Source organism: Poeciliopsis prolifica, unplaced genomic scaffold, assembly GCF_027474105.1.
Source record: "Poeciliopsis prolifica strain line A6 unplaced genomic scaffold, Auburn_PproV2 SCAFFOLD022, whole genome shotgun sequence".
Classification (NCBI taxonomy): Eukaryota; Metazoa; Chordata; class Actinopteri; order Cyprinodontiformes; family Poeciliidae; genus Poeciliopsis; species Poeciliopsis prolifica.
This window is the reverse complement of record NW_026562397.1, coordinates 7,855,312-7,868,891: the sequence shown is the minus strand read 5'-3', so window position 1 is coordinate 7,868,891 and position 13,580 is coordinate 7,855,312. Positions and strand designations below refer to the sequence as shown.

The 13,580-nt window shown below is 41.6% G+C and overlaps 1 protein-coding gene across 1 annotated transcript in view; it reads right to left on the bottom strand.

Annotated features, from left to right (window-relative positions):
- The window catches only part of LOC129369941 (protein jagged-1), a 51,609-nt gene that overhangs the window by 4,643 nt on the left and 33,386 nt on the right, over positions 1-13,580 (bottom strand). Inside the window, exons 4-9 of the mRNA XM_055045617.1 lie at positions 9,918-10,166; positions 8,628-8,688; positions 7,539-7,669; positions 5,961-6,080; positions 4,753-4,866; positions 960-1,073 (exon numbers count right to left, since the gene is read on the bottom strand). Coding sequence (XP_054901592.1) covers positions 960-1,073; positions 4,753-4,866; positions 5,961-6,080; positions 7,539-7,669; positions 8,628-8,688; positions 9,918-10,166 — 789 coding nt within the window. The remainder of the gene's footprint in view (positions 1-959; positions 1,074-4,752; positions 4,867-5,960; positions 6,081-7,538; positions 7,670-8,627; positions 8,689-9,917; positions 10,167-13,580) is intronic.

The following is a 13,580-nucleotide window of genomic DNA, read 5'->3' as shown; positions in this document are numbered from 1 at the left end:
TTAATACCTGGCAAGTTATTATCGTTGTCAAAATAATGAATATTTTAATGTAACTGATCTTAAGCAGCAGTGTCGCTACTAGCAAATAAAGCTGAATGATGCCACATGCTAACGACACAAGCTAACAAAACAAGCTAACGCTATGAAACGGATGTTTGACAGTAACTTCAAAAGGCCAGTAAATCTCCTGTATTCGCAGTAAACCTCCTGAATGATAAGCTAACCGTATTTGTTTAATATTAGCTTCACAGATGGAGCTTAGTCGGCCTGAGCTCCCCCGGTGTAATGACCCAAATCCCACCATGAGGTTCTGTTTTACTGTGGCGCAAATTAACGCAGGAAATTGAACCACTTGCTTCTACATCTACCTTCAAAAGAGATTAAAAATAATTGTGCTAATTATATAAGTTATGGTAAAACGGACTGAAGCTAGCTGAGCATCTATCATATAGTGCATCATTTATTGTGACAACTTTGTATCACAATACGATGTAGTAGTTTGCATCGGATAATAGCTAGTTTTGATTAGTTGTTGTCTTCATAAGTTTCAATTAATGACAAGAAAAGCTGACGGTGCTGTCAAAAATGTTATTAATGGTGTGCCATGCAGTCACAGCCATACAGTTACCTGAAAAAGGTAATGGACACTTTTTTTAATGATAATTTTTATTGTTATCACAATCGTACCATGAAGTATTGTAATAAAAGTCTAAGTCAATATTGCAAGCCCCTAAATTGTATGCAATTGCAGACAATTAGCGCAAAAAAAAAAAAAAAAACACCAACAGGAATCACCATATCAACCAGTGACTCTGCATCTTCTGTATTTTTGGTTCTTAAATTTTGCAATTGATGTTAGAATAATCAGAAACTTACACAGAAGCACATTTTTCATGCTTCTCATTATTCAGAGGTGTCATCAAGTGTGCGTCACTTTTAATGCAGCCTAACCCACTGACCCAGCTGGCATGTCCTGCCGGTCCATCCCGGTGGACAGAGACACCGGAAACTCCCAGGAGCCTCCTGACAAGTCGCTCCGCGTCCGCAGGGGTTACGATCACACTGCCGCACCGCTGGGAGGAGAAAGAGAGAACAACATTTTGCTCGTGAGCTACTGGTCTGGGCAAGGGGAATGTGAGTGTGAATATTCAGTAGGCATCGTGCGTGTTACTGAGATCATGTGATGCCACGATCATGCTGTGGTTGTGGCTGTTTTCAGTCTCTGCTCCTCTCAATGCTGTGCAAGCAGCGATAAACAGAGTCCTCTTCAGCACGCTCATGACTGACACTTCAAACCTTTTGCCAGAGAGGGAGGGGAGCAAAGAGAGGGCTTAAATAATGCAAAGGAGGAGGCCTGTTTCCACTTATCTGGCAAGGAATCTAAACAAAGTGGAAACAAAGAGAGAAGCTTACCGAACATTACTCCTTTGTGTCACAGTGGTATCCTCATTTTTCCATGAATATATATCTCTGTGGTGTAGATCTGTCATTCATAAGGTTTCTGTCTCTCTCATAACATTTTTTTCCCAATTTACCTAACCTTGCAAAGGAGCCATTTTCCATTGTCATGACCCCTACTCCAACCCAAGCAGCAATAATCCTACTGAGCTAGAGGCACTTCATCTATAACCAGCCCGAGATTTCATAACAAACAAAGAATCCTTTAATTAATATCGGTTATAAACATAAATCCTGGCCGAAAACGGAGCTGTGTTGTGGTTATGGTTTTAATTCCCTGCAAGCTTGACGATCCTCGCGTTGTGCATTCCCTGGAGTGCCCACCCCGCCCATCGCACCCCAACAACAACAGCAACACATACAGAGATAGTCGGCCTCCCTGACAGTTAATCATGCGAGCAGCAAACAACAGCAGCGAAAATAAACTATTTTTCTGTTTGTCTCTTTTTTCGTTTCGTAAAAATAAGCCTCTCAACGTGGCTCGCGCGCACGCACACGCACACACACGCACACACACACACACACACACACACACACTGGGGTCCAACCTGCAGCACCGTTTATCCTGATGGAGGTGAAAGCAGGGAATGTGGAACGGTGCTCATGTACACAAACAGCTCTAACAGACCGTAAACCGTGTGATCGTATCTCACCTGCTGCACAGACACGTTGGCTCACAGGGTCGAGCTTCAAACTGATCCACAAACACGCCTCAACCAAAGAGGCCGTAAGTGAATTTAAGTGCATTTGAGTGCATTCTTTCATTAAAAACTGTTTGCTGAATAGTGTGTCTGAGAATGAGCCTTGTTTTTCCGACAGAGTAATTATAAGGTGAGAACACTGCAACGCTGCGCTGCAATTAAAAGTGAAGATCTTTCACTGAAAAAAAATCTTGTAGACACAGATTTCCGTCTAACTGATGCCTCATTTGTTTTTAAGTGGTTTTAGAAATAGAGCAGGGTGCAGCGGACGCTCGACACTGGCACACTCGATTTGCTTTCGACAAAAATTTGAAACTCCAGTGATAATCAGCACCATAAATTTAGTTGTCAGCCTTTTCTGCCATGGCTGTGTGCAGATGCGCTGAGTGTCGTTTGGCTTTTATTTTGGGAAAAATGCCAAGGATAAAACATTAATTTGGTAAACTTGTACAGCATTACCTTCTCCGTTTTATCATTGAAATATTCAGACCTGTTGTTTAGGCAGGGTGGCAACAAAGATCCAGTCCAGTAACAGTACAATTAGCATGCTGAATATTCCATGTGATGGAAAATGTGAACATCCCTCATCACTGCCAGTGTGGAAAGTCTATTTTGATATGCATGACATGCTCCGGGTATTATTTTTGGTCTGTCTGTTGCACAATCTGCCTACATTCCCTTTGAGTACGAGAGGTTTCTGCACCTCCACGGCCAGTTTCAGATACGCCGCACAGATGCCAGTTTATGTGGAGAAATCTGCTGGGATGCTGTCAGGGCCAAGAGTGGTCTGACTGCGACGCACTGACACAGACTCCTTCATAAGTTTATAATCATAATTTTCTGTCCCGATTTACCGTCTGGTGCAGAATTGTGACGCATGTCCTCGAATCAATAGCATAAAAGGCGGATAAAATGCAACATGAACGTTCAGATGCTTTGAAAACTCTCCGATATGCATCAAAATTAGCTCCACATATGTAAGTGGCACAGATCGGATATTTTTGGGGGGAGGATGAAAATATCCCATCTACGTTGCATGGGCGAACCAGTAACACGTTTTGTTGTTGTTCTTTTGAGAGGTGGGATTGTTTGCTCCAGCCGCTTTGTGAGGTCTTTTCTGTTGCGGGGAGAGAGAGGGCAGAACGCCATGCACTCAGCAGCCGTGGTGCCAAAAGTATAGCAATAAACAACTTGCAGCGATGCCAGCCAAAAAGTAGGTTAGGTTGACATTGGGCCAGGCCTCCTTTGAATTATGTGATAAACAAGTCACGCTTGTTTTGAATGGAAGCACGTCACGTATAAGCCGCTGCCGCTGCAGCCGCCAGGCTTTGGGGTGTCCATGATAATGGTGGAAAGAGTCAGGGAGACACTAGTCCTCCATCACTCGTCAGCTGAGTCGTTCTTAAAGAATCCCAGACGACCTATACAAGACTCTGCGAAGAAGATCTACATTCTGGCTCAAGTTTAACGCTGAGTCCAGAGTGAAAGAGATCTTGGAAATAAACCCCTGGAACCCCGGTTTGTTCTGTTTCTAATGTGTGCCGAGAGAATCAACTCCCCAGATGTCTTGAAGCCGACTACTGAACATCATGTGGTATTTTACTGCTGCTATGAGTTCTATCTTTTATGATCAGCTGGTGTTCATAACCCTTCAAGTCAGATTGTCTGGTATAACACATTTTTCTAGTAAAAAAACCCCAAAAAAACAACAAAACTTCAGGCAGCAGTGCTGCAGACTGATGAAGACGAATGCCAACAACAACATGTCATTCCTTTTCTAAACACGTGTGTGTATTTGTGAATTGTTGTTATGCTTAGCAGTGGTCTCCGGTTGCTCGCAGAGCAAACAAACTTTGATGAAATGATATTCGCTTTGGCAGACGTTTCTGTTTTTCTCACGGACGCACATGAAAAACGCCAACCGGATGTTTTAGCGTGAGCTCACAAAGCCCGCTGAGGAGCATTTATTACTTGTCTGGTTGTGATCTGACACCAGGATAAAAAACAAAAAAGCAAAAGGAAAAAAAAAAGTGCACTCCATGCTCCTGATATTTCACTGTGACTAAGCGGTGTGATTCTGCGTTTGACGCAACTCAAGCGCTTTTTGTGCCATTATGTGGGAACGATTTCAGGATCCGTCTTTTCCTGGCTTTTCTCTGCAATTTAAAATTTAGGCGAGGCAATATGGTGCTGCTTTTTGTGAAATATAATCCACCACATCAGGCAGCCGGAGGCGGACAAAGTCCGGATATTTCTGGAAGGGAAGAAATCACACCAAGGAGCCACCTTTGATACCAAAGGATTAGACTTTAAACCCTCAATTTGATGCCAATAAGACCTTATAAAAGCTCACAGTTCTGCTTCTGTTTTTCCAACTCAGCAGAGGTGCAGGTGATGCGCGCACACTCACAGCCTGAGCACTGATTATTGTTGAGGCTGCTCCTGTTCAGGCTGATTTAACTTCCTCCACTGGATTGATTGGAGTCACTAAGTGGCTTTAATCCAATTACAACCAATCTCAGACAATCTTAAAGCTCCCTCCCCTTTCTCTCGCTCGGCTCAGGCTTCCCATGTGTGCGGAATCGACAGTCACCGTCTGCACAGGTGTTTCCGGTCCAGCCTTCGGGGCAGACGCAGCTGAAACCGTTGGGGTCTTCGACACAAGTGGCGTCGTTCACGCATGGCGACGACAGGCAGGCGTGCTCCACTGGTGGGAGGGAAGAAGCAAAGCTGAAAAATAGATCGCCTCTGGTTTCTTTTGTTTGTTTGTTTTTTTTTTTGCAGAAATTTGAATTGGTGACTCCCATCACATTTTTAAAGCTAGAAATCAGCAAAAATATTAAGACGTAAAAATAAGTAGCAGTTTGTCTTAATTGGTTTTCAAAGCAGTTCAGTTATTTAAAACACACATTTCTAGCACAAAAAGAGCATTTAAAACACACCCATTGCAAAATGACCACTACCATGAAGGGCTGCAGCTACCAATTATTTTAGTAATCAATTATTCAACCAATCGAATAAAAAAAATGATCATTTTGTAGATGTTTTATTTAACTATTTAAGCTTATTTAATTCAGTATCAAAAAAATCCTTTAATGAGAACATAAACATTGTATTGCATAAAATGCAGTACCACAGCAAAGGATGCATCCGCAGCAACAAAAATACTAGATACATACTTTATCATTTCCTGCTTGATTTAACATGACTGGATGATTTGTTGACTATTTTTTTAATTAACAAATTAATACTTGATTATCAGATAGGTGCTTAATAAAGGAGTTTACAAAATATTAACCAGGTGAAGCTGAAACTGTGATCCTTGAGGAGTTCTGAGTAGAACGTATTTACAGACAAAGGGATTTTTAATTTAAATGCAAAATGTTTATTTTTTTGTTTTTAATTTGTGGCTCTAATTGCCGATTATTTGATTAGTAAATTAGTTGACTAATATTTCAACAATCAGTTTATTCGATCAGTTGTTTCAGGTTTACTCTGAGGGCGGGTTTCTCTCCACTAAAATCAGTTTGAACTATTTTTGCCTCCGGATGTTGAAACAAGCAGAATCTCGGCTTCTATGGAGGGAACCATCCAAAGATAAGAGATGAGAAAATGACCTTGTTCCTCACATGGATGGGTACGACTAACAGAATCGGCAGCCAGAGAACCAAGGCAGTTTTAAGCGTTGTTTGTGAGCATAAAGTTCCTCAGGTAGGAAAATGTGTTACTTTGACATTGTTTTTACTTTGTACTTCTTATTGTCCTCTGCCAGTTCAAAGCAGAGGACACCGCGGCTCTCACCGATGTCGCAGTTGCGTCCTCTGAAACCGTCCTGGCACTCGCACTGATACTCGTTTGGCTCTGTGTTGGTGCAGGTCCCGCCGTTTTTACAGGGCTGGTGTGTCCCACAGTAGTTAAGATCTGGAAACATGAAGAAATATTTTTTTAAATAGTGTTTAATGTTTCAACAAAACTCACAAAAAAACCCCACTCATGTTTAAATGTAGAGGCAATGAAAATGCAGATTGGTTTCCAGCTATGTTTGTTTAACATGGATGCAGAAAATCTACGGTGAATCCAGGTCACTGTTGACTGTGCAGCAGATAGCTGCAGGGCCTGTTGTCTCTGCCATGAAGGAAGAATAAAGCAAAATCTTCCCTGATCATCTTCTTCGTTTCCCACAGTTCCTTTGTCTCTCTGTGGTCCTTTAAAGTGCCCGTCTGAATGGGCAGAAACTGCTCAGGGCCACACCAAGCACAGAGCGCTGCACCATAATCACTCTACCCAAGGCTATCACCTTTCCTCTCCACAATGCTCCGTCCCCTGTGCCCAGGGGACGGAGCATTGCTCTGGGACAGAGGATCTTGCTCTTGGACAGAGGATCTAACTTTTCTACAGTCTGCTGGAAAACTTCAGGTGTTTTTTTTTTCCTTTTATCTTGTTCGGGAATCCATAAGTCATGTGTAAAGGACCACGCCTGACAAGCTAACAGCACAGACCACTTTCTCCCTGGCAGGGTTTTCCTTGGTCCACATGCAAAGCTCTGTGAAGCTCTTCGTGCGCTCTGATGATGCCTGCTGATTTCACGCCTGGAGAGCCATGTTTGTAATGAACGCTAACAACAGATTTGTAAAAGTGCACAATGTTTACACTGATCTTTAAATGTCTTATTTTAGGTTTTCCTTGTCAGCAGCCAGAGGAGTAGCAAAAGAGAATAAAAGAGGTGTCAGGCTTAAAGACATTTGTCTACGGCAGATTAAACATTTGTGGATGTCATAAGAAGTGATGCAGATGTTGAAGTTCTGTACCTGGACTGTAGCTGTGTTGTAGCCAAGTTCAGTGAACAGAGTATGAATAAGTCTGAACTGGTTGATGCGTTTGACCTTATGTTTTAGAGTGATAAAAAAAAAATCCAATCCTTAATTATCTTCTGCTGATCTGAGGTTGGGTCATGGAGGAACTGGCCTAAGAAGAGAGGCGCAGACTTCCCTCTGCTAATGACTGCGGAAGCAATCACTAGTTAACTTCCGCAATCATGACTGCTTCCGGGAGCAACTAATGATTGATTGACTTGCTTCCGCGATGAACTCTGTACTCTGTGTGTAAAGATGAAAATGTCTGCACCAAGTAATCCGGGGTGTGAATTGTAATCCATCCAAAAGTCGTACAGGCTTCAGATTTTTCTGCTGTTTGAACAAAAAAAAAAATCTTTTGACAAATACAGAAAATATTCTGTTAATCCCTGATGCTTTTGTTGAAACAATAAAATGTGAGCGGAAACAACTCAAATTCTTTCAAATTTCAACATCTCGATCCTTAGGGCCTCCTGACGCTCGGCGCTTGGTTCATCACAGTTTGAAACGTTGTAGCATTTCACACCTTTGTCACACAGCAGACCTCCCCAGTTGACGTCACACACACACTGCCAGGGCTCGGTGCAGCTCCCGTACACACAGCCGGGAAACTTCTCACACTGATCACACAGAGAACCCGTCCAGCCGTAGTGACACCTGCAACCAGAGCAGACGGGCAGATTGCATCTCAGAATGTAACATCTTAGAATATTATTAATGAAAGAAAACTGAATGCATAAATTTCAACTTAATCTGCATAAGATTGATGCAGAGAAACAAACATTGTGTCTTATTTCTTTCTTCTAAACACAACCAGTGATATTTAATCTCTACAGCAATAAATATTTAAACCAACCCAAAAGTTTTACGTTGTGCTTCCAAATGCTGAAATAAAATAAAGCATATTTTATTTCAGCATTTTGAAAATGGTTCTGATCAACAATTTCCTGGATTTTTTTAATGTATTACAGTTTTATTAAGCTTCAAATGGTTTTTGTCACCAGATTTTCAGTGCAGTTGATGTTTTTGAGCATGTTGTGGGGTGTGCTAACATGTGATGTCAGAAACAGAGGCACTCAGGGAAAATTAACTCAGGAACACAGAGAAACAAACACGAAACATAAGACGGAACGAAATAAACTCAAAGTCCAACATAGTTTGATACGTTTTGCCATCTCTGTGCAGAGCTAAACTTGTTCCTGTGTTTTGTGCTTCCTATCAATTCACCGGGAAAAGAAAATTAGGACAAATTATAATTTTTTTTTAACAAACTGCACAAAAGTTTTGTTGTTTTTTTTGCTTTTTAATTCAGTTGTCTCGTGCAAACGACACTGCCTGAAAATTTCTAGAGCTTTTTATCCTTTTATGCTCATGCTAAGTACGGCAATGTGCAAAACATGAGTAAAAACAAAAACAAAAAAAAGCAGGGGAAGAAGAAATAAACCCTTCAGAAAATCTGGAATACTGCTGATCAAAAGCACAATAAAACATTTTAAGGAAGTCTGGTCGTTAGGCAATTGTACGTCATGAGGGGAATTTATTAGTATTTTTATGGCAGTGATAGAGGAGAGTTGTTACTGCAACACCAATGTTGGTAGTTGTTTCAGAAACGTACTTGCATTCTCCAGGTACAGTACAAGAACCATGAGTCTGATGGCATCCCTGCCTGCACACGGCTGCAAGACACACACAAAGAGAAACGTTAACCTGACGCTTCAGTGACGTAAGTTAGCAACACAAAACAAGAAAAATAAAACACATGAAGGTTTGAGTTTTTTTTTTTTTTACATCTTCACTGGTTGTTTGATGAAAGGTGAGATGTATTCAGAGTCAACAAAGTGGCCAGTAAATGTTATCACTCTGAATTCTCAAAGTCTGAAAACTCCCTCACAGGCACTATAGGTTAACCTGGAGGTAACGGGGGGCCGAGGCTAATCTCTCCAACTTCCTGCTTCTGTGCGGTCCAATCAGCGGCGTGCTGAGGAGGAAGTCAGGGCGAGTGAGACGGGGCGAGGTGGGCAGAGCTGCAGGATGTCCTCCAGCTCACTGCGTGTCCTTCCATAGTTTCCACTTTGGTTTCCTCCAATCACTCTTACCGTTGCAAAAAAAACCTCCAGGAGGTCACAGAGACGGGTCGTCCGGCTGATGAGTCACGGCGAATGACGTCCCACTGACGAATCAGAGTGAGGCGACCCCCCCCCCGGTGATATCAGCAGGACCAGTCATTCATAAAGTTATCATATAATTATTCCACATCAGCATATGGCTGTGCATTTATCTTCTTGTTTGTCTTTCAAAGTGATACATGTCTTTGGTTTGATAACGCCGTGTCAAAATTGTTGGATTTATTATTTTCTCCACTCTGTTCAATGAAAGTTACAATAGACATTCATTTAATTTGAAAATCATCTTAGATGCAGTTACTGTGTGCTGTTTAGTGACACAGATCACACTTCTTGTTGTGACTGGCGTCGGAATGAAGCGTATTAAAAATGGGAATGTTTTCCAAGAGCAATATTTGAAAATATATTGCTCTTGGCAATCTGTGGCAATCTGATTGCTCTGTCAGACTGCAATCTGTCTGTAGCGTGACAGATTGCTCTGTTATGCCACAGTTACTAAAAATAAGTAATAGAGATTGTTCCTTTTATTGTGATCACAATATTACTACAAAATATTTAGGGTAATTCAGTATGTATATACTTACATATCATATATACTTGCAGTAGTTAATAATAAGTTAACTTTTGCAGAGTTTCATTTTTAGTTACAGGGCTTCTTAGGTCAGCATAAAACAGCAAAGCATTTCATTTCTCATGGAAAACCTTCACAGAGAACATTTACACAAGAAAAGAGGAAAGAGACTGTTCACATAATGTCAACTAAAACCCGACGGCAGCATTACCCTCTTTGCACTCCGGTCCTGTCCAGCCCTCCATGCAGACCTTGGAGCCACTCGGGTCGCAGCCGAAGTGGCCGAAGAAGTCGTCTCTGGCCCGGCAGAACTTGTTGCAGAAAGGCCCGTAGTAGTTGGAGTCGCAGCGGAAGCGGAGCCGATACTCCAAGCTGAGGATCCGTCCGTGGTGGCGGTACGTCTGCCACTGTTCACCCGGGTTCAGCATGGAGGAGAGGAGGACGCGCTCAATCAGCTGACCTGGAGGAGTGCAGAGGAGAACTTTAATCTGGAACTGAGAGGTGATCACTGACAAAAATGAATAATAATATAGAATGGAAATCCTTTATTTCTAATTCAGGCTTGACAGCAGCGCAGTGACAGGCAGTCGAGGGCCATGTTGGTTCTCACAAAGACAAAACCTAAAAATATATATTAAAAGCAAAACTAAGAACAACAAACCGTACAATAAGAGGAGGAAATTATAGCATGAAATGCTGTGGAGTTATTAAAAAATAGCATATTTTGATCTGTAAGAAAGTGCATCTGAGTGGGAATAAAACCTTACAAACTGCATGTGTATTTACAATAAATGAAACTGTGTAAACAACAGCAAATAGCAGCAGAAATATTATTTGAAATGAGTAAATCTATGCAAATACCAGGAGGGATGTAAGAGATGTTTGGCGCGTGCAAGTTGATGAATTTTGAAAGCAAGGAAAGTGTCCCACAGTTTCACATGAAAGTTATATTCCAGAAGCTTAGTGTTTATTTATCAATAATAAAATGTTCTGATGTTTGCTTGGGATCTTTGAACAGCTGGAGCGTCCAATTCAAGTTCAAACCACCAAAACATTTCATCAAAGACCTTTCCATAGCATCATCTAGTAACTATATTGCTTTCAGTTCTATATGTGTAATATACGCTCTAGTTGAGAGACAGACCGCTTTTACTTTTGATAGGCACATGTTTGAGTAAAATGAACATTGTTCTTTTTCTCTATGAACTACTGACAACATGTCTGCAATTTCGAGCAAAAATTGCAGACACATGAGAAATGCTCAAAATAACAAAAGAGAGGCAGTGCTTTCAGACCTTAAATAATGTAAAGACATCAAGTTTATATTTATTTAGCAACACTAATGTTTTAACTCAGGAAGAGTTCAGAAATCAATATTTGGTGGAGTAACCTTAAGTTCAGTGCAGTGGGTTCTTCATTTATTCAGAGTTGTGAATACATATGACAGAAGATAAAAATGTTCTTCCCAATTTAATGCCATTTTAAAAACTCCTGCTTTTTCTGAAACTCCACCTTCAGGAAGTCTTCGTAGGACTTCCTGAAGGTGGAGGAATCGTTTTGCCGCCAGAGCAAATTTAAGGATTTCTCAACCGTGCATGAAGGAATCAAGGCATCCCTCCAGCTATGTTTTTGATGAGAAAATAATAGAAGATGAATTGATTTTACATGATACCGCCCCTTTAAGCAAAAAACAAAAACAAAAACAGAAACATGTACTCATCTTTCCGGAGAAACATCTATTCATTTCCTGCCATCAGACTTCCTACCAACTATCAGACTCAGAAAGCTTCGATAGTGTGGATATTATGAGTCGAATAATAAAACCTTTCCAGCATGAGTCCCCTTTGATACAGAGGTCGACGATGAGAGGCATGAGAGAGCCAGAGGAGCCCCACTGGGGCAACACTGGGGCAACGGCTGCCCCCCAGGAGGGGCTTTCCCAGAGGCGCCATTATTCCCTGGCCTAATGCTCCCTGACAGGGCGTGGACACACAAGAGAGGTGCGAATATGTGTCTCAATGTATGCGACAAGTGTGTATTTAGGAGCTAAAGAGAAGATCTGGAGATAAGAGAAGTTAGACGAAAGTAGAAGGAGTCTTTGTGCATGACTCGTTTTGACAGCCAGAGGCAAAAAGAGCCAGAGACTCAGCACAGCAGTGACTAGCACACACACACACACACACACACACACACACACACACACACACACACACACACACACACACACACACACACACACACGCACACACACACACAGATGGAGAGATGAGATCACTGTGGTTTGAAAACAGAGGAATGAAAACATACACACACTGGTTTCACTGTATGCGTGTGTGGGTTTAAAAGTAAAGAGGGCAGCGTGGACACTGAGCCAAATGAGCCTGCAGTCAAATCTGAGGGCCCAGCACCACAAACACTCATCAATCAGCCCCAGTGCACCCTTGGTTTTAAGTTGTTTTATAAACCGGGCGTGTCAAAGGGTTAATTTGATCATTATTACTTCTCCGCCACCAGAGAAGAAGAAATAACATCATTAGGGTGCGACACAGCGGGAAGCGTGCAAACAGGGCAGGATTCTCTTCGTGAGGTGATTAGATCAGGTTGATTAATAACAAACCTGGTTGCCGTAGACAGAGATGTTAAACACAGCAGGTTGAAGAAGCAATAACCTTTAGTGGAAGTCAAACTTTACAAAAGAAATACGACGACAGAGCATGTCTGCAGGTATTAAAAACCTCCTCGGAGCTTTGTGAATCGCTTTGCCCTCGGAAATGTCTGAGAATACCCGCAGGAGAGAAAGCACCCGCTTTCCCACTCGTTATTCCAGATCACCTGCCGGCAAATCAATACACCCGAGGAAGCAGATAGGATCAGACGGATATTGTTTTGTCCCACTCTTTATTCGATGTATGGGGCCAATTCGTCTTTTCAGCCTCATTAATATTACCCTCACATGGGCGAGGCAGGCAGCCGAAATGTGTTTGCTGAACGCTGAAGACAAGCTGGTCCAACTTAAAAAAACTTCCAATATTGGATTTCGGTTTTTCTCCACAGCTTTGAGCTCGGCGTCGATGCTGCTTAAATGCACCAAACAGGCCAACACAACGAGGACATAACGCCAGCTGAAGAGCAAATTTGATACCATTGAAGCAAATTTATAATGACCAGGAAAGGTCTGTGTGACCTTTGCCAATGAATTCTTATTGGGAGTGAATTATTATTTTTGCTTGAAGGATATTTGTGTTTAATAAATGCCAAATCGATGCTCTCGAAAGCTCATTCCATCAATGCAGTCGATCGTCAGGCAAGACGACAAGTAGGAAAGCAACAAACTTAAGCAATAAAGACACAGACTTGCTATAAATAAACGGCGTACACCAAAACATCAAAAATTAATTGCACACTCTTTGCAATTACTCTTAAATTGCAAGTAATTTGTGTAATCAAACATTTAATTTGACAATTTGTTTTATTATTCGGTGATTTTGTTGCAGTGGAGCAACATTTATTGGCACCCCTCTAGATTATGGTGAACATAAATGAAGAATTGTGTTTATTCTTGGCATTCTGCTTAGTACGCTGCAATGTTTGTGAACTTTTCTTAGGGTTTCATAATTTTATATTTCTCTTGCCAAAAACAGCCACTCGTCAAAACGGAAAAGACGAGACAACTTGCAATTTAAGTAACATGCATGTGTGACGATTTTCAAGAAACCGCTGCGAGAAAAAAGCTGCTCCTCTAAACTCATCTACAGCTACTGGCAGAGCAACTCTTAAAAACCAGTTTAAAAACCTGAGGCTCTGCCTCAGGAATAAAATCTGCACAGCTAATGTGTGATAATTAAGAACACAATACCTGTATAAAAAAAAACAC